A 19,696-nucleotide genomic window follows, 5' to 3' on the forward strand; every position below is an offset into this window, starting at 1 on the left:
GCGCCTTTTTTCTACTGTGAAATCTGTTTTTGTACTATGTCAGAGAGGTATCAAATTTTACAATTCTGGAGTGAGATCACACAGTAATTTCCAAAATGACATTCTTGATTTTATATAGCGACATAGTCATTTCGTAAAACACTGAGTGATTTCCTAATTCACACGCAGATTTGCGAATGATTATGTGTACACGCGTTTACAAAGTCATGACTTCATTGCTGACTTTATGCCTTGAACGTCAGTCCTTGCCTAATACATTCGTTGTTGATTTGCAACGACATAACTTCCAAGAGCACTTTGCTCTCCTGGATTATGCAGAGTCTTTGGCTGAAGTCTAAGTCACTGGGTTAGAAGACTAATGTTCCAAAGCGCAAGTCGCCAGTCGATTTTATTTATGGGTTGGACGACAAGCGGTTCAAACAAGAAGTTCGCCTGCCGCGGCACATGTTCTACTTCTTGGTGGAGCAGATACGACATCATGGTGTGTTTCAATCGAAGAGCAACAATTTCCAAGCTGCGGTGGAGGATCAATTAATTGTTTTCCTATCCAAACTCGGCCGTTTTGGAAATGGTGGTTGTGTCGGGGTCCTTGCTCGCTACTTTGGTGTGTCCGAGGGCTGTGTTCAGTCGTACTTTATCCGATGCATGGTGGCGATATTGTCTCTTGAGAAGCGTGTTGTGTACTGGCCAGATCACGATGACCACCGACAAATCAGTAGACGCATATACCTTAACTCCGTTGGATTTGTCGACGGAACATTGTTCCCCGTTTATGCCAAGCCGTCCAAGGATGATGAGGATTACTACTCCAGAAAGGGTTACTATGGAATGGCCGGCATGATTGTCTGCGATGACCAACGGCGGATCACGTACCTTGACCTTGGTTGGCCTGGATGTGCAAACGACAAGCGTGTGTGGAACAATTGCAACCTCGCGCTGAACTCGACCAATGAGTACTTGATGTCCGATAGTGGCTACACTAATCAGCAGCATATCATGGCAGCGTACACTCGCACCCGTGGCTCTGGGCTCACCGAGCAGCAAATGCTGTTCAACAAGCTGGTTGCGAAGTGTCGAAAGCATATCTGTGAGTCACCTACTCCTTCAAACGCGAGCCCTTGAAGTTGCCCGCGACCTGGGCTTTACGACAAGCGACTTCAAAGCGAGTACGTTCTGGATCAAAGCTTTCATAAAGCGTTGACGGTTTTTACGCGCAAAAAGCCGCTGCGGGCAAGCCAACCTGGAACAAGGCGAGGCTACGCTTGCTGCGTTTTGTGATCGTATCTGTCGCGTCGTTCGGGACCACGGAATTGAATGTATCTACAACGCCGATCAGACCGAGGTCAACTATGAGTAGACACCAAATAAGACTATCGACGCAAAAAGAGCCAAAACCGTTGGGATCAAAGTTTTTGGCCACGAGAAGGACAGTATCACGGCGATGCTCTTGGCCGATTCCAGTGGGGTCAAGTACCCCCTGTTTCTTGTCCTCATGACTGCAGCGTCTAAGATTGCCAAAGTTGTCAAAGAAAATCTGAACACACGGAATGGATTCGGACGTTGCGTGTGGGAAGACGTCGAGGAGCTCCACGAGCTGCAGCCTTCGCGACTATATTGTAATCCTACGGCGTGGTGGAATGGGCACATTTTACTCAATGTGGTAAGTCAAGAACTTTCCACATTGGTCCCCGTCCTGCTGCTATGGGATGATTTTAGTACGTACTTTACCGACGAAGTCATGGCATTGGCGAAAGAACTCAACATCTTGTTGGAAAAGATACCACCTGCTTTCCCTTGGAACTGTCAACCTGCCGACGTCGCTTGGATGAAGCCATTAAAGTGCACCCTACGCCGACACTGGCTTGGGTATTTGCGTTCAGAAATCAAAAACACAAAGCCGGAGCGTTTTAACTTACCCCGCCTGACCGGTTTGACCTTGGCGAGTGGATAAAAACGGCCTGGGATGACCTACCCAAAGCCACAATCGTTAGTGGCTTCCGCAAGTGCAACCTTTTAGAAGCATTGTCACCTTTCGACGCGTGTGATGGAACTTGGAGGACGACGACACAATCGATGCTGCCAATATCCTGGAGTCCCTACTTCAATGTGATGAAACTGGACTCGAAGAATTCGTTGCTGACCTGGACGACGTCGACAGCGACGACGAAACTTGACTCCTAGGCGACCAAGGCGCTTGAGGATCCTAAATCGATTGTTAGTATTGAATAATCTAGTTGTAACTGTTGCCTTACCTCCAAGTACACCCGTTATTACAATGGTTAACCATTCATATGAATACCATGAGTTCAGGGACTCCTCGGAATACCAAAGGCCGAAGTGCACTCAGCTATATCCGGCCCAGAAATACCGGTGGGCGAGTCTGAGGCGGTCCCACCTGCTACTGGGAACGCGTCCCATTTGACACGGCACTCCATGATAACCCGAAATCTGTACAGTAATGCCAATTCGCAAGCGCACGAAGGGTCACACCTGAGATCACCTCGATGGTTGGGTTCAAATTAGAGAATGAGGTCGCTGAGTGTTTTTGACCTTGCTGGTATTGTGCTTTTCAGCCAATTTGGCCAAATTTGCCTGTTTTGGGGGATTGATGCAATTGCCAACTAATCGACAAAAGCAGTATGATTGGCTGCAAAGAATGAAGGTTGCAATATGATTGGCTAAAAATATTAATTGATGCATTGCAGTCACAAAGATAACTCAGTTTTACATGAAATTTGCAAGGTCCGGTGATTGTTCGGAGGTTCATTCAACCAATCGCCGGAGGAAATTTTGAGTAGAACACACAATTATTGATTGACCACATCAATGTTTGAGAATTCGAATTTTACGCTTGGATTTTGTAAACCAATTCTGTAACTGTAATATTCAATTATCTTTTAAACCACATGCAAGGTAAAGGACAATGTGCAGTCTAGTAGGTTTGACCGCACTCTTAGATAAAGTTATAGACTGGAAACAAGATTTCACATTTGCTAAAAATTTCTATTGACAGTGTGTTGCATCCATTTCGATCAGATTTTACTGACATTTTCGGGGGTACAGATCGGCAACCTGTGAAGAAAAGACTCAATAGCTTAAAAACGTGAATATCTGGTCTGAATAATAAAGAACCCACTGAATGCGTGTAATTTTGTACTCATTTCGAAGCTGACAGCTGTGCAACGAACTATTCCCCCCTAGCCAGGATGGCAGTGCCACCCCTCGGAAAAATAGTATGGAATAGTAGGGAAGACATTTAAAATGAAAGCATATTTATGGAAATAGTCGAGCATTTGTCGCCAATGAGACACACCACAATCAGTATCGATTTCCCGTATGACTCAACCGTAGTTTTCAGGAAAGCATTGTGGCTGTCTGCACTGAGGTCGGATTCGTCGAGTAACAGCGCTATGGCGAGTAACGGGCAGCGGTGCAACTTCGACTCGGGATGGACGTACGAAGAGTTAGAGACCACTGGCGGCTTCGGAGAGAAATGAATATGTGGAGAGGAGCGGACCACTGGAATCGGTACTCGTCAAGGAAGGAAATTGTTCTTGGTAGACGCCCTGGTGGCGGGTGTTGAGGTGGCTTAGAAGGTTGCTGTACCCTTTGTTGGCGTCCTGGGCTAGCACACGTCCACAAAGGAGGCACTTGGAGCGATTACCACATGGTTGGGCTTGAAAGTAGTACGCGGCGTATTGGTTCGGGGTAACAGTCGACTTATTAGGCAAATTGGATTATGACGGGTCAAATAGTGCCGACCGCAACAAGAACTGTTCGTTCCTTTCCGGTATATCCAGTAGTTCGTTTACCCTAATCCAAATCGGCCGTTGCTACAGTAGTAAAGTGTGTTGTTTAGGTGGTAAAAGATATTTTGATTTACGATTTTTGCATATGTCATTGCGTTCGGTAACATTGGTGCTATTTTTATTCATGTAAACACAAGACGAGAAAATAATATTTATTAATACTTGGGGGATATCACAAGTTCCCAAAAGCACCGTACCCACCTCGAAGAATAATCTTCACTGGCTAACCATTGCCCTGCTCCCTTACAGACTTCCGTTGTAGAGAAGGATTACAGCCTGGGGTACTAAGCGGACGCATGCGCACTTGGTGGTGACGAACATTACGTCGCAGGCACCAGCAATGGCACCGGGAAGGAAATTTGTAAAATGAGAAACTAAATTTGCTTGCCTCTCTATGAAGTGGTGGTGGTGCGCCCATACTATGCAGGGAAAATATACTTGGCCTGCAACTTGCCATTAATTTGGTGTGAGTTTGACCCAGCTGCTGAAGATTTCCACGTGGTAAATCGGCACATCACTGGTTGATCACGTTAGCACGTTTGCCCAACTGGAAGAAGTACTTTTTCTATGGGCCCCTTATTTTTTACATAGGGAAATATTCAGTCCTTGTACCCTACTTATTTTCCAGGGACAGGAGGCATCCCTCCTTAAATATAGGGGAAAAGGGGGAAATAATTTTCCCTACCCTTATGGGTTTCCGAGGCCTGCGTGTCAACAGCACCGTCTGGGATCCAGATTCGTCCGTCTTCCGCGTAAAAATGGGAGTTGTCGTCCAATCCACGCCGTTTGGGGGGTCCCTCCCCCTTCCATGTTCCATGGTTGAACGTTGGATGCCGCTGATCGTAGCGGCTGTTGGCCACTCGAAATCAATTTGTTGCAGAGGCAACGCCACATGGATCAACTTGCGAACATTTGAAACTGGTTGATTCGTCGGAGCCGAACCCCATCGGCTCAGGAGGTCGCCCCATACATTGGCGTCACCCGAGACGCACTCAATGGTGTACGGGAGGTCGACATCACCAGCAACCATCCCTGCAGGTGCCATGTTGGCGTTCGAGCCACTTGGGTTGAAAATGTACACCAGGTTGCAGTGATCCGTAAACAGACGGAAACCACCCGGGCGTACGTACGACCTGGAAGTCAAGCCTCTTGCACGACTCGACCACGGCATAGGCCTCCTTCTCGACAATGGGCCAATGCGCACTCGCGCCAGAAAACGACCCACTAATGAACGCAAGCGGCTGGTGCCGCAGGTCTTCGAGAGGCAAGTCCAGGTCCGCTGGCGGTACTTGTGCGGCAACCGCACCCCAAAACAGGTCACTGGCGTCCGTGAAGACGCAGATCGTCATGTTTTCTCGCGGGTGCGAGAAGGGCACCACATGCGCCAACGCGTGTTTCACATCGTTGAAACACTTCAGATGGTCGGTCGACCATCCCACGGCAGGAAGTGCAACACGCACTAACGTAGTTTTCTTGCAGCTTCCGGCTGCCTTGGTGGCTACGTCTAGCAGACCTCGCAGCGGATCCACCAGCTGGTTGTAACCAGACCGGATGCTCGCATGCATCCAGTTGGTTACACACACAAACTGCTGGAGGTCTGCCACTGTCGTCGGGGCGACAAATCCATGAATCCTTGAATTCGGCTAGGGGAATGGGTGATTCCATCCGCTGAAATCACGTTGCCACACCACTTCTTCGGGCTCAACTTACATCCGAACTGGGCACAGATGGTCAGGACTTGGTCCAACAAGTCGAGAAGCTCGTCCGCTCGTCTTGGCGGATCCCAGCAAGTCGTCGAGCCAGGCCAACAGGCCTCGAAACAGCAGTTCATCAAACATTTGGTGGACAACCGACTGGCAGTACGCAACAGTGTCCGTCTGTCCCTTGAGCACGCGGGTCGGGGTGTACACGCCAAAGGGCGAAATGAACGAGAAGTACATCTGGCTGTCCGCAGGTAGCGGCAACTGCCAGTACCCCTTGGTCCAGTCCAACGTGAAGTATACTTTCGTTCCGACCAGACAGACCATCGCGCTGTCCAGATTTGGCATTGGCCAAGGCATCGGCTCCGTGCAGGCGTTGATCGGCCTGTTGTCGATCGTCATGCGCAAATCGCCGACATCCTTTTTCGGCACGATTCTTGGTGATGAGGCCCACGTATCCCGATTGTTTAGGTATACCATACCATTCGCCTGTACTCAACATGCAGCAGCGGGTACCGCCTCATCCCACACTTTACCGGCGTCCATGGTCTTCAACGCTGAAGACCAGTAACTCCATGGCTGGGTGACTCAGGATGAGTTGGGTTGCAGTCGACGCATCGTCGACCCAGGCCTTCAGACCGCGCAACACAAGCAGTCCACATCTCGTGTCCAGCGTCACGCAGTTGAACTTGACGCTGCGCGTCGTCACAACTGGCTTGGTATCACTGCCATACGGGTACGCCAAACGCGGCACGCTATAGGAGACGGTCCCATCTTTGACACCTGCTGCGTCCAATGCATCCATGACGCCGCGCGTGACAACGGTCACGTCCGAACCAGAGTCCAAGAGCACATCGTCCACGCGGACGATATTCTCCAACAGCACGCCGCGCTCTGTCTTCTGTCGCTACGGCTGGTTGGCCAGCACCTTGATGCCTTCCTTCCAGCGCTTGACTTGCGCTACCAACGGCGTTTCGGCTTCGCCAGCGTCACGGTGACTCATGTCACCGCACTTCAAGCAGCCTTCCTGGCAGGTGGCTTGGCGGTCTTGGGCACGATCGCATCGGCCTTTCCACCAACTCTGCCATTGTTCTTTACGGCGTCATCCCGGCCGCCTTCACGACTTGGAGCTTGAGGCTTGTCGCCTCGCGGAGCTTATTCCGGCTTCGCTGCCGGGTATGGTTTAGACTCGTCGTCAAGTCCAACGTACAGCTGGTGGCCAGCTGCAAAAGTTCGCAGCCAGTTGACGTAACGAAAGACGTCGCTCTTCAACGCCTTGTTCCGCTGCAACTACAGATGCTTTTGAACCGCTGTCTTCAGCGATTTGGGTTTGATCGACTTCGACGACCATCTTGCCTTCTTGATGGAGTAACACTCCTGATGCGTCCAAGATCTTCGTATCGAAACGAATCGCTCGCTGCAGACGTTGCTTCAAAACGTCCAGGTCTTGAAGGTCTTCCTCAAACGCCGACTTGAACCATGTGACCCACTCATCGTTCGTGGTGGAATTGTGGTCGCGGTTGAAGTTGAATAGCGCGATTCGGCTATTCGAAAACGGGTCCATGCAGGCACTCACGGGCCCTCAAGGCGTTCCGTGCACTCCTGTCCGAGTGGTTGATGCAGCTAGATCAGTGGCGGCTGATTGTACCAGTGGTGAAGTTGGTACTCAACCAAAGTCCGTCCGACACTATTGCCATGACGGGTAGTCGAGCAATGTCGCCCTTGGATCCCATTCCTATTCCTTCGGCGGCCAAAGTTACGAAGTTGGACGACTTGCTGTCGTGGCGAAACGATGACACGGCGGCGATGGCAACCGCCTTGGACAATATGCATGCGAAGGTGTTGGACGCTTCGACAAGCAAGCGTCAGAAAAATCATGAAAGACGATCGAAGAAAAAAGACGTGGAAATAGCCCAGTTCGACGTGGCCAATTTTGTGCTTTACGTGGACGTGTGGTCGATTTCACACTCCAAGCTGAGCGTTACATGGCGTGGACCAGCTCAAGTGGTCAAGACAACATCTGATTGGATTTTTGAAATCCAAAATTTGGTGACTGGGGTGGACGGTCCGTGAAGCCCACAGCAATCGCCTCAAGTTTTACGCCGACGACCCATTGGATGTGACGGAAGAACTGCTGCGCCACATTGCGCACAACGCCGATAGTCACGTGGTCGACCAGTTCCTCGACTGCCGCTACAACGATCGATTGGCCGTGTTTGAAGTGTGCGTGCGCTGGCGCGGTCTACAAGAAATTGAAGCCTCGTGGGAGCCGGCGGCCAATTTGTTGGAAAACATTCCAACTGAGTTCAAGCACTACGTGCGCTCCAACAAGGTCGATGCTTAAGTCAAGGCGATGGCAACTGCGTTGGGCGTGACGCAATCGTTGGGGAAATTGTTGCGAATGATATCCAACCTAATCGAACACTTGGATACCCTCCCAAGAAGGTATCCAAGTGTTCGATTAGGTTGGATATCCTATGTGCGATCCTACATTGTATTCGCTAGTTAGATTGTTGGCTATCTAGCAGTTGTCTGATTAGGTTAGGGTTAAGCCCCAGTGACTACTTGTCACTGGAGGGAATTCACTTTGTGATTTGCCTTTCGGTCGGACTTCGAAAGGTCCGTCAAGTTGAGACGCAACACCCACGCTGACGTTGCACTCGAGGAGGTAGTGAACCGCTGGAAGATCTCTCAAGTGAACATCGACATAAACTTGAAGCTGAACGCTCAACCTGTGGACAAGCGCAAGTTCCCCAGATCCCCCAAGATGTGAATGCGTACTACAGCCCCCACCAAAACCTAATCGTGTTCCCGGTCGCCGTTTTGCAAAGGCCGATCTTTGACGCCCAGTTTGACGCTGCCCAGATCTTTGGTGTCATCGGGGTGGGCATTGGACACAAAATCACCCACGGGTTCGACAACCACGGCCGCAATGTGGATGGCGACGGAAACTTGAACCCATGGTGGTCGAATGCCACCAGAACTGCGTTCGAGACGAAGACCCAGTGCTTTATCGACCAGTACGACAAGTTTGAAGAGCGAAGTCACGTCACTGACGCTGTGTTGGGCAATGTCGACGCCATCTCTCTTGGGTGAAACCATAGCCGACAACGGGGGGCTCAAGACCAGTTTCCGCGCGTACCACGAGTACTTAAAAAAATTCCCATCGCAGTACACGGAAGAAGCTGGCGACAAGTTGTTCTACTTGTCGTTCGCCCAAACGTCGTGCTCCAAGAACACGGACGGCAACCTATAAAAGAATAAAGGTTGACAAATACAGTATGGCTGTGTGAATTGGAAGTTGCGTTCTAAATGCCACACTAACTGCATGTCTTGACACGATTCTGCATTACACGAGACCTACTCATAAGATTTAATCACATTTCATTCTGCCCCAACATCACCATGGACTCATTCACTGTTGTAAACTGACTGCAACAGGACTTTGACAACAGTACATGCGCCACGCTCCATGCCAGGCAACACCATGCCCAGACTGGCATAGTGTTGCCTGGCATGGAGCGTGGTGCACAGAATCTGGTGAGCCGAATTCGTCGGGGAAATGCTGAAGGAAGCGCGTTGCCTTTGCGAAACTAAGTAGACTATGTCTAGTCTTTGATTTGAATACATTTTCGCTGTTTGTCACTGTTGTGGACACTAAAATACATACTGGAAGTTTCCTGCACACCTTAATTTGAATACAGTACATGTTTCTATGTTCATTACTGTTACGGACACTAAAATTAAGCTACACGATAATCACATTTAATTCCTATTGGTTTGACATGTTCGACTTAAGCCAAATTTCAGCTCTTTATTTATCGTATTCTAATTTTGGCTAATGTCAGCACTCTATGTAACGGAACCTTCGTATCATTGGATCTTTATCAAATATTGTCAGAACTTTCGTCCAATGACTCGCGTCTATTTCCCTAAAAATTATCGGATACTGTAGCACTAATTATTCCTTATTTATCAAGTAAGAGTATAGCTCACACGGGTAGAGCATTGGGGTTACAATCCAAAGGTTGAGGGTTCAAATCCCGCACAGGGTATTAGTTTGGGGAATAATGGGGGACAATCGAATGAGCACCGCTAGAACTGCGAAAGCGACCATCGTGTAAATAATCTGTTGTGCAACGTTACTTCGCATTCTGGGATGGGTACCTTCGGGAAGCCATAATTCCGGTGGATGAAATGTCACACTGTCCAACAGTTGAAGCACTCACCACCCAAGTCCCAGGGAGAAGTAACAGCACAGCAGCTCATTCGGCGAATAATCTTTTTTACTTTGTGACAAGCAATAGTAGTACTAGTAGTACTACTTTAAAATTGTGACAATCCACAGTAACATGCAGCGACTTAACATAATGACAAATTGATGATAGCATGATGACAGCATGATTGCTGTATCACTGACGTTACATTTTTCCCAAGGGATCGATCCCAATTTGTCCGCAAGCTGGAAATGGATGGGTCAGATGTTTTCTATTTCCGTCCTAACTGTTCAGGATTTTTGGTGTAGATTAGGCATTTTTTGTGTGGAATTCGGTGAATTGTGTGTTGTGCTCGGCGAAGTTTGTGTGGAATTCGGGATTTGTATTGTGTTATTGGGTCGTGTGTGTTTTTCGTTAAAATTTGTGTTTTTTTCGGTCGTTTCTGTGTGTATTTCGTTATTTAGTGTGTGACAAAAATAGGTCCTCGACGTTGCGGTACATTTCTGAAGCGCCACTTGTAGGTCCGTCACATGTTTCTAACGGGCATCGCCAAGCCAGTCCGCGACGTAAACTTCCTTTGACGTCGGATGGACAAATCTGTCGGCTGTGCCAGGGGACGTGGCTTTGATTCCAGACACCAACGAAGAGCCCACAGTCCACGTGCAGCAAGGGTCTGTTAACGGAGCCAGGAGGGCAGCTATGGTTGAGTGACCAAGACAGCCTCAGGCCGTGAAACGTGGTACGATCACATGCGGTGATCGTAGCCAGATTGGTGTTGATCACGACGACACCATTACAAATGTAGATATAGAGCCACTGTCCGTCTCTGACACTGATATCAGACCAGGATCACGAGATGTGGCATGGGCTAGCTAGCTGGTCTAATGACATTAATCACTTTCACATTTGCACTCCTTCGACCAAACGCTTTGACACCAAGGTCAGCCTGTGCACGTATCAAGTTACCCTGGACAACAGGTTTTGGAGCCCAAACTTACTGGTGAAGTGCTGCGATTGGTGGAAGTCAACCAATCGAAATCAAGATGCCGCCCATTACTTTGATGACCCACAACTTCGCCTCCTTGCGCGTGTGGTTTATCGCCAAACTTCAAACAAAGCGACTGGCGAACTACCTGGACAGGGACGGCGCCGCTGCCCAAGGGGCAAATGGGTTTGAATACAACGAGTTGGACAATCTCCGGGCACTTGGGATACTCACGGAGAGCTTGAGCGAGTCACAGTACCAATACGTGGACGGTGCCTTGCTGGTCAAGACTGCCATGGACAACTTGACAGGCATCCATGAACCGATCGGAGCTGCCGACCGTGTCTCACTGCTGCAAAAGTACCACACGCTCAGCTGGGACTGGAAGAACGTTCCCCTTGAGGAGTTCCTCGGTGCATTCCGCGACTTGATGCGCCGATTGGATCGTGCGGCACTGAACGAGTTGCCGTCGTTTCGGGTAAACAAGTTGCTAACGCGTATGCCAAAGGAAATTCGGATGGTAAGCCACATGATCGTGGACTCGAATGCGGAGTTCCACACTGTACCGATATCCGCGACCAAATTGATGACCGAGTACAAGTATCTTCAAAAGGAAGGTATTCTCAAGGTCCGAGGACGAAACATGAACGACGCTGTACTTGCAGTTCACCGCGATCGAAGGCCACCCATCAAAAACGGGAACGAGGGGCAACGTTCTCGAGGCCACGACAAGTGCCGCAATTGTGGGACGATGGGACACTGGGCTCGTGACTGTCGGAGACCAGACCGTGGTACTCAAGTTAGCCAAAGCAGACGGGGGCGTGGAGAACGTGAGCCCCGGCATGCCGCCCCATCCGCCCATGCGAATGCCGTGAGATCAGAGCCAGTCTATGACGAGGACTACCTCTTCTCTATCGGATCTAAGATGCCATCGGCGAATTTTCTTCTCGTCAATCGTCACTACCGGTGTCGACTCACCTCATGGTTGTGGATTCTGGCGCATCGTGCCACATCACAGGGAACCTCGACATTCTATATGACCGCGTCGTATGCGAGCGATCAGTCGTTGTGGCTGACGGATATCGGATGCACATCACACAGATGGGCTAGGTCCGCCTTGCCAGCATCAATGGAGCTCACCTGGTTCTGACCGACGTGCTGTAAGCTCGATGGCTTGTCAGCGTGAAGCACGGAACCCAATGGACGGGGAATGCTTTCTCCGTCAATGCACAGGCCGTGCAAACAGGTCCGCACGAACGCTTCGATATCCGTGGAGAGCGACTCCCACACAAACTTGTCGGACACCGACTTGGTCGTCGCTGCAATGCTACGGTGACCGCTGACTCCTTGGTGAGCGATCACACACATCCGCTGTGGTATGGCACCCCTGCTAGGGGGAATTGGTCGATATGCTGTACAGATACTAGTCTGATACAAAGATTAAGTATGTCTAAGTGGTTATTTAAATAAACGAGTTGCATTTCTGAGAGGGTCGCTTCTTAGGTAAAAGATCTTGAGTATGACCGGTTGAAAATATCTTAACTAATTGCAAGGTCGAGTTGCATACCTGTCAGGGTCGCTTTCTGGTGAAATGAATCTTGCATATGATTGGTTGAAAATGTGATAATAGAAAAAGCACGTGATATGGTTTGTAACGCACAGTAGTACTAGCAATATGTTGCGCAATATTGCATATCGACCAATTACCCCACAGAAGGGCCGAAACATACCTGTTCTGGGGCAAATTAGAAAAACGGATAATCGACCGGATGCACATACTCCTTGCATATATCAGTAGAGTAGTACAACTATCCAGAGCCGCCAAAACTTTCGTTTTGCAATGATCTTGTCCTTCGAGGTCATTGTAAAATGAAAAGTGGTACCGGGATATGGCTTTATCACGTTGTACTCAGCTTTCCAAACCACATGAAGGCCAAGCATCGCCACATCTCAGAACACCGCAACATTCGTCAACTCTGGGGCTGCCTCGTCAACGCCGCGGGGGAGCTCCAGATGCCCAGAACCGTAACGTCGTCTCAACCCCGTCTAGCCCCTTTATTCAGACGAAGAAGCAAAAGAAGTCGACGATGCTCTCACCATGCGTTTGTACCAGGAAGGTCACTTCCTATTGACTCAGTAATGTTACAAATTTTTACTGTCCGTAACTTGAGTGGTGACCCAGTCGTCATTTTGGGCGAGCTGCGACGACGTTTTGCGGCCGAAGCACAGCACGAAGATCAAGCTTCCGCAGTAAACGACGATGAATTTACTATGGAGATCGACTCGACTGATGACATGCCGACACAAGAATTGGCCTATGCAACGGGACAAGATTGCGGGTCGTCAAAGTGTCATCCAAGTATATCGAGGCAACTATCGTGGGCGGCGAATTTGACAACAAGCGAGTCATCGTACCGCGCATCACCTTGGTCGACGAGGGCAGCCATTTCAACCTCCCTGTCAAGTTGAAGCGACGCCAGTTTCCAGTGAAGTTGGCACCATCCGAGACGGGAACAGAGACATCTTCTGGAGCCGCGTTGGTAGTTCCAGTGAGGATTTCTCCTTCTAATCTAGCGGGGGAAAAGCAATAAAGGAGGCGGCGGCGAAGTGTGGAAGAATGGCGAAGCAATTGACTTAGTTGTGCTTAGTGAATGTAAAAGAAGCTCTAGATTATCTAGAAATACTGAGTGCTCAGATGAGTGTACAGATTACATTCAGTGCTGTAAAAGATTATATATATATATATATATGTATATAGATAATCTAGATGTATGTGTATGTATTAACAACATATATAAACATATATAATGCTGACCATTATGCTAATTGCGCATCCCATTCGATCGTTTTGACAGTCTTGTTTTCGGGCCTGGCTTCGAAGGGTTCAAGTCGAATCGATAAGCAGCAGGTGCGCTGGATAATGGATCTATGTCAAGGTCGTGTGGCGAAACTGGTACGACATGGGCCGCGTAGAGCATCTTGAAGCGCATTGACGAGTACATGTCATTGAATAATAGCATTGGATCATGATGAATAGCGTTGTAGCATCGGATGGCATGGATACTAGGTTCCTAGGGTCAATCCTAGGGCGGCAATGACATGTTTTCGCTTACAGGTCGACTAAGCGCCAAGAGTGGTTAGTTGTCGAAGTTGGATCGAAGAACAACGCCAAAACATATTCCCCGGCTCGCAAATATCAATCTAGATAGATGAGAATAGTTAATACCTAAATATTTCGCAACTTATCTAACAGCGTGTGCATGAGTACAGAAACTCTGCACACAAGAATTAGGGAATCACAGGTAGGAAATGGGGAATCATATGAAACTGTAACGTTACAAATACTATATAAGGTAATTTGGTCATCCACAGGCCTCGTCTGGGAGCGGAACGGCATGCGGCCTACCTGCCGCTTTCCCGACGAGAGGAATTGATTGGACATTCGGTGAAGTGCACGATTGGGGCTCACTCCTCGCCAAGGCACCGCCTGCACAAAATTATACACACGACCACCGCTGCTCTGCGGTGCGCGCAATTTTGTGGGTGGATACTCTGTCGTCGCTCGCTGCTGTAACACTAGGTCAATTCCCTTGTGTTTTGATACACGTGTGTGTCCCCCAGATTTCTACATGTGATTCCCTCATTCTTGTGTGTACGAGCATTTGACTCCATGTGCATCGACGGAGACATGGTTTCCCATCCATTGGGTTCGGCGCTTCACGCGGAGAAGCCGAACGAGCTCATCCATTTCGACTGGTTGTCGATACCCAGGGCCAAGTCTGGCCAAAACCAAGTACTTGTGGACGATATGAGGGGGTTTGTGCAGCTGTTCGCGGCAGAGTACGCTGACGCCACCGCGACCGCTCAGTGCCTAATGATGTGGGTTACCACGTTCGGCTGCGTTGACCTTGAGTGTCAGATGGCGGCTCTCACTTCAAGAACGAAGTGATCGATCAGGTGGGCGCCAACCATCACATCACGACAGCGTACAGTCCTTGGGCGAACGGGACTGTGGAAGTAGTCAACCGACTAGTGCTGCGCGCCGTGAAGGCGCTGCTCAGCGAAATGAAGCTGAACGCGGACGAATGGCCACATGCGTTGCCCCTCGTTCAAGGCGCCCTCAACCATCAGCCGGCGGACCGGCTGGGAGGAATTGTGCCTGTGAAAGCGTTTACCGGCCTGCCAGCCAAGACCCCGCTGGCAGGATTTGTCCACCCGACGTCCAAGGAAGTATACGTCGCGGACTGGCTTGGCGCCGCCCTTCTGAAACATATGACGGACCTCCAAGTGGCGCTAGAAGAAATGCACCGCAACGTGGCGGTGCGTAGCGACAAGTTGCGTCAGCAAGCGCGTGGACGTCGCGACCGAAAGTCCCAAGTCAAGTTTGCGGATTTTTCGGTCGGCGATTTTGTGCTTATCGGATCGGTCGTCAACCGTCCGACAAAATTGGCCCTGCATTGGCGAGGACCCTGCCAAGTGACCAGAGTCATCACAGACCATGTGATGGAGACTCATCAGCTGGTGCCACCGTATGAAGTCACGGTCCATCATGCGTGCCGACTGAAGATGTACCACGAAGGTGGTATAGAGGTGACTGAAGACCTCGAGGCGCAGATCGCGTTTGGTGATGGCGGATTTCATGTGGAGCGCCTGGACGAAGCGCGCTGCGTGGATGGCCAACACCAAGGTTTGGTGAAGTGGCTTGGACTTGACGAAGAAGAATCGTCCTGGGAACCTGCGGCGAATTTGCTGGACGACATTCCGTCGTATTTCGCAAGTGGGCGGCGGCGAACAAGGAAGACCCTGCCGTGGCCGCCCTCATCAAGACACTGGACTTTCCGTAGGAGGGGAAGTGTTCTGCAGCGTGCAGAGCAATTGGGTCGCGCGTTAGTTTGACCCATTGCAAACACACACACTCTGTGTGTGTGGCGTGTCAAAGGTTCCGATACCTTAGTGGAGGTACTGAGTACTTTAGTGAATGGTAGTCAGTAGGCGCCTCGTGGCGTGTTTAACCTCACTAATATCAGTGTGTGTGTGTATTTGCTACCTTGACGAAGGTCCCGTGGCCGAAAGCCACGAAGAAGCGGAAGAAAACAAGCACGTGTTTCGCCACCGTGTTGGCCCACTAGAGAAGCCACGGGAGAACCACATTCGAAATAGTTGGAGTGAACTCATCAGTGCACAATTCTCCGGAGTAGCATCGCACAAAGCTCTACAAAATTCAAGCGTCCATACAGTTCTAAATTTTAACCTCTTCTGTCAGTTTTATAGCCAATCGTGTGTAAGAAACAAGTTGTGATGAACTTTGATTGGATTATAAAAAGGAGCAAGGTGGCTCACCTTGCGAATTCCATTAACAAGTCATAATACATAATTTCTAAGGTGAAACAGTAGGTTTTAGTAGGCTCGCAAGGTGAGCTGCCTTACGAATTCCATAAAGCGATCTGAAATAGTTAAAATTTTATTGAATGCAGCTTCATATTTGTATGGAATAATTTAAATTCCTTTAAACGCATCTTATTGATGAATTCGTAAGGCAGGCTGACTTACCAAATTTATGTCCAATTATATGATAGAAAAGTGAAAATATATGGCCTAGAATCGTTCTATTATCTTTGCTATATTGCTAGCTGTAGGCTGCAGCTTTTGGTTTGTGAGCTACAGTACTCGAATTAGATCCCTTGCTCCTACCCGCACGCTTGAGCCTGGGCGATGGTCATGCAGTACGACTTCGTCAGCATAGGTAGTGGTTGTTCGTGGCGTAGTTGGCGCTCTGGTGGTAGTGCTGGGCTCGGGTGCCGTCGCACATTCTCCCGACCTTGGTTGTCTTACTAGTTTTGCATCTTGGCATAAACAAGTAATCACATGGGCCAAGCTCGTCAACTACTGGTACTGTAAATAGGTCGTTTACAGCAATTTTTGCTCGTTGATCCCGAAACCCCGAAACGTCGCGGGCAAACGACTCGATTTGGTCAAACGTTTGGTGACTATGCCCCGATAATATGATTCTTACTGACGGTAGTATTACCCATCACTTCCTTATTTTGACTTGGAAGGACCTTGGGTGTTGGCCCCAGTCCACCGAAACTATGAAGTAGTAGTGATGCTACTAGTTCTCCTTCTTGAGGAGAAATTCTCATCAACCATTCGTCATTCGATGTCGACTTCAATAAGCACTAAGGAAAAATGCTAGTGAGTGTACTCGAGAGTGCGATGAATTGTTGATATGAGCATTAAGCTGATGGTGGCACTAGTTGTTTGAGTCGCTGGGAACTTAGTACTTCGGCATTTTTGAAGTCGATAAAAATGATCGTCTCGACCAATTATATGGCAAAGAAATCATGATGCACTCTGATTGGTTTATAATCAGAAGTAAGGCTAGCCACCTTGCGAAAACCACAAACAAGTAATTAAGTAGTACTTCGAATTACTATTAATAGTATATAAGTAGTATATAGAACGATATAGGTACTACGGAGTACTTCGAAGTATATAGGACGTATATAATATATAGGTAGGTCTATATAGATATATATACTAAGGTATACTAAGGTAAACCATCAATATCGCGAACGCTTTTTGCGCACTAAAATGTCAAATGTTCGAAGCACTCCACCACAAAATGTCCCTCAAATAAAAAAAACTAAGGGTAGCGTGGGAAAATATAAATCGAGCTGCATTTTTTAGTCCAAGAAGTGCCTGAAATATCCCACTAATGGATTTGTATTTTGAAATTATAACGTAACGTCCAAGAAGTGCCTGAAATATCCCACTAATGGATTTGTATTTTGAAATTATAACGTAACGTTAAAGAATTGGTGAAACTTTTTTGGGTTTGTATTTCGCGAACGGTCCTAATATCTTAGTTTTGTATGTATAGAATATTTATTTTCAAAATATTATACCTGGGTGTCATGATACATTTTAATTTATACATGAACTCAATTCTACATCAAATTTGAACGCATTATAATAAGATACAAGTTGAAATGTGTATGGACAACATAAAATGAACATAGTTTTGAGCTTCAAGGTGGTTTCCTGATCGTTTGGCTGAATATAATCATATCCAATGAAAACTCCTCACTACAGAATGAAGCCATTGGATTGGATATAAATCACAACCGTTCGCGATATTGATGGCGTTCGCAATATTGATGGATTACCTTATACGGATACAGCGTACTAGTCTACACACTATTCAACAAGCGACTCAGTATAACAGCAATGATCTAGCAATAGACTTTGTACATTCCTAGTAGGGAGATTTCGGAGATGACTTCTCTTTTTCTTTTTCCATAAAAATTGGAAGCAAACTAAATGTAAGGGGTTTTATATCGTCGATTTCGGAGATACATTAACATTTTTTCCCTATCCGTAGACTAGATGGAGCGAATTTCGTACGAATAGGGAATTCTGCGCAAAGTTGTTACACGCCTATCACCCTCGCCTACCTCCTGTTTCCTACTTCGTGACAGATTATGAGCCCTCCTGCTTCGCCCATTACCGCCTACTCAGGCATTCTCCTCGACGACTCTATGTTGTGTGGCGCACTACTTTCGAAGAAACGGCCGTGACCGCAGGTTAGTTCTCCCTCACGAGACCAGTCGGCGACGGCGGCCAAATCCCTCTTCTCGGCTACGGGTCGATTGATCTTGGCGTTACCACCCACTCCGGCGAGACCTCGGCCAATCTTACTGCCCATCATGAGCCCATATGTCTACCCTTTGCCCTACACTGTCCCGCCTTAAAATTCAACCTCCTCTCGGTCCGTCACTCCGTCCAAGCCAGCTGCCACTTTGACTTTTCGCATCCGTCGCACTGCCTCATGGACATCGGTCGTGGCCTTTATTTGCGTGCTCAGGTTAACGCCTTGGGACTCTATTCCTTCCCGGCGCAGCCTTACACACGCCTAGCCAGCAACCCTCCACCTCACCATCCTGCTGTTGTTGCAGCTGCCATCATGGAATTCCAGGCTACTCTCGCAGGTCATCCTCCCCTTAGTGACATATCAACTTTGCTACGCCTACTCCGTCCTCCATCTCTACGCTTGAGTCTACCGTCCAAGCCGCGGTGCGCTCTGAAGTAATCGATCACTTGAACATCTATACTATTTACTTTCGACGGTTGCCTACACACATTATATCCAAGTCTCAAACAAGCAAGGCTGTACATTTCTATTACCGCCTACCACCAAGCTCTCTCCTTCAACCCCAACGCCTCGTCCCTCATTTCCTGTTTATCCGTCTCTACCCTACATGTTTACTCCCTGTCTGCCGCCTTCGACGAACTCCAACTTCCTCTACCAAATCGCAGTCCACTATTCCATCCGCCTATCACGATACTTGCCCAGCATCACCGCCTCACCACTCCGTCGCCTACACTTCCCGGAACTCCGTTCTGTCTCTCCGCCTCCCACTTACCATTCGTCGATATTTCGATTGATGACCTTGCTGCCCTTCCACCACCGCCTTACCCCTTCCCTTTCCCGCCTCTCTTGGCGCCTACACAGCCACTCGATCCACCACTTTATCCACCATGGTACCTCTACGCCTTACTCAGCGCCCGCCTGCCCTCTGATTCCTCCGATCCTAAAACAGGCAGGAAGCCACTTCAATTCATAATTTTCCAATTTGCCATTAACATTCATCTTCGTCTTAAACCTGCTTTCGGGCGGGGGGCTACAAAGGCCATCAACTACACCATCTCACACCTCGGCTCCACCGTGGCACAGTCCAAAATCAGGGAATCGGCCGCGGCAACAGGTAACAGAGTTCTTGTTGATGGAGTACAAAGGTTATCCTTTGCCTTGGTAGATTTGACTTGAAGTTGGTGTTCTCGCAATTGGAAATTCAACCGGTGGTGCCGAAGTGCTTTTAATATTAAAAAATACAATTATCAATTAGTAATTCTTCAATTAGCCACCAATTAACAGTAAGTCCCGTGTTCTATCACCATATTTCAAAACAAAGTGCAAGAAAAAAT

The 19,696-nt window shown here is 48.5% G+C and overlaps 6 protein-coding genes and 1 pseudogene across 7 annotated transcripts in view; 5 read left to right on the top strand and 2 right to left on the bottom strand.

Moving 5' to 3' along the window:
• The window catches only part of H257_16395 (hypothetical protein), a gene marked incomplete at both ends in the record, with an annotated part of 2,564 nt that extends 2,087 nt beyond the window's left edge, over nucleotides 1–477 (bottom strand). The window contains one exon of the mRNA XM_009844809.1: nucleotides 406–477. Within this exon, the coding sequence (XP_009843111.1) occupies nucleotides 406–477 (72 nt within the window). The remainder of the gene's footprint in view (nucleotides 1–405) is intronic.
• A 6,838-nt stretch (nucleotides 478–7,315) lies between these two features.
• H257_16396 (hypothetical protein) lies at nucleotides 7,316–8,765 on the top strand (the record flags this gene model as incomplete). The annotated part of the gene is made up of 4 exons (XM_009844810.1): nucleotides 7,316–7,499; nucleotides 7,585–7,841; nucleotides 8,267–8,552; nucleotides 8,614–8,765. 4 exons carry the CDS (start codon nucleotides 7,316–7,318, stop codon nucleotides 8,763–8,765), a joined length of 879 nt encoding a protein of 292 aa, XP_009843112.1.
• Nucleotides 8,766–9,494: 729 nt separating this feature from the next.
• Nucleotides 9,495–9,559, top strand: H257_16397 (annotated as a pseudogene). Its single transcript has one exon. The product of its transcript is annotated as a tRNA-OTHER (tRNA).
• Nucleotides 9,560–10,769: 1,210 nt separating this feature from the next.
• On the top strand, nucleotides 10,770–11,586 carry H257_16398 (hypothetical protein; the record flags this gene model as incomplete). The annotated part of the gene is made up of 2 exons (XM_009844811.1): nucleotides 10,770–11,339; nucleotides 11,377–11,586. 2 exons carry the CDS (start codon nucleotides 10,770–10,772, stop codon nucleotides 11,584–11,586), a joined length of 780 nt encoding a protein of 259 aa, XP_009843113.1.
• A 184-nt stretch (nucleotides 11,587–11,770) lies between these two features.
• On the bottom strand, nucleotides 11,771–12,079 carry H257_16399 (hypothetical protein; the record flags this gene model as incomplete). The annotated part of the gene is made up of 1 exon (XM_009844812.1): nucleotides 11,771–12,079. The coding sequence occupies one exon, from the start codon at nucleotides 12,077–12,079 to the stop codon at nucleotides 11,771–11,773; it is 309 nt and encodes a 102-aa protein (XP_009843114.1).
• Nucleotides 12,080–12,637: 558 nt separating this feature from the next.
• On the top strand, nucleotides 12,638–12,965 carry H257_16400 (hypothetical protein; the record flags this gene model as incomplete). The annotated part of the gene is made up of 2 exons (XM_009844813.1): nucleotides 12,638–12,736; nucleotides 12,894–12,965. The coding sequence occupies 2 exons, from the start codon at nucleotides 12,638–12,640 to the stop codon at nucleotides 12,963–12,965; spliced, it is 171 nt and encodes a 56-aa protein (XP_009843115.1).
• A 1,416-nt stretch (nucleotides 12,966–14,381) lies between these two features.
• H257_16401 (hypothetical protein) lies at nucleotides 14,382–15,607 on the top strand (the record flags this gene model as incomplete). Its single annotated transcript, XM_009844814.1, has 2 exons — nucleotides 14,382–14,594; nucleotides 14,651–15,607. 2 exons carry the CDS (start codon nucleotides 14,382–14,384, stop codon nucleotides 15,605–15,607), a joined length of 1,170 nt encoding a protein of 389 aa, XP_009843116.1.
• Nucleotides 15,608–19,696: the final 4,089 nt, after the last annotated feature.

This window comes from Aphanomyces astaci, assembly GCF_000520075.1.
Source record: "Aphanomyces astaci strain APO3 unplaced genomic scaffold supercont1.85, whole genome shotgun sequence".
Classification (NCBI taxonomy): domain Eukaryota; phylum Oomycota; class Saprolegniomycetes; order Saprolegniales; family Verrucalvaceae; genus Aphanomyces; species Aphanomyces astaci.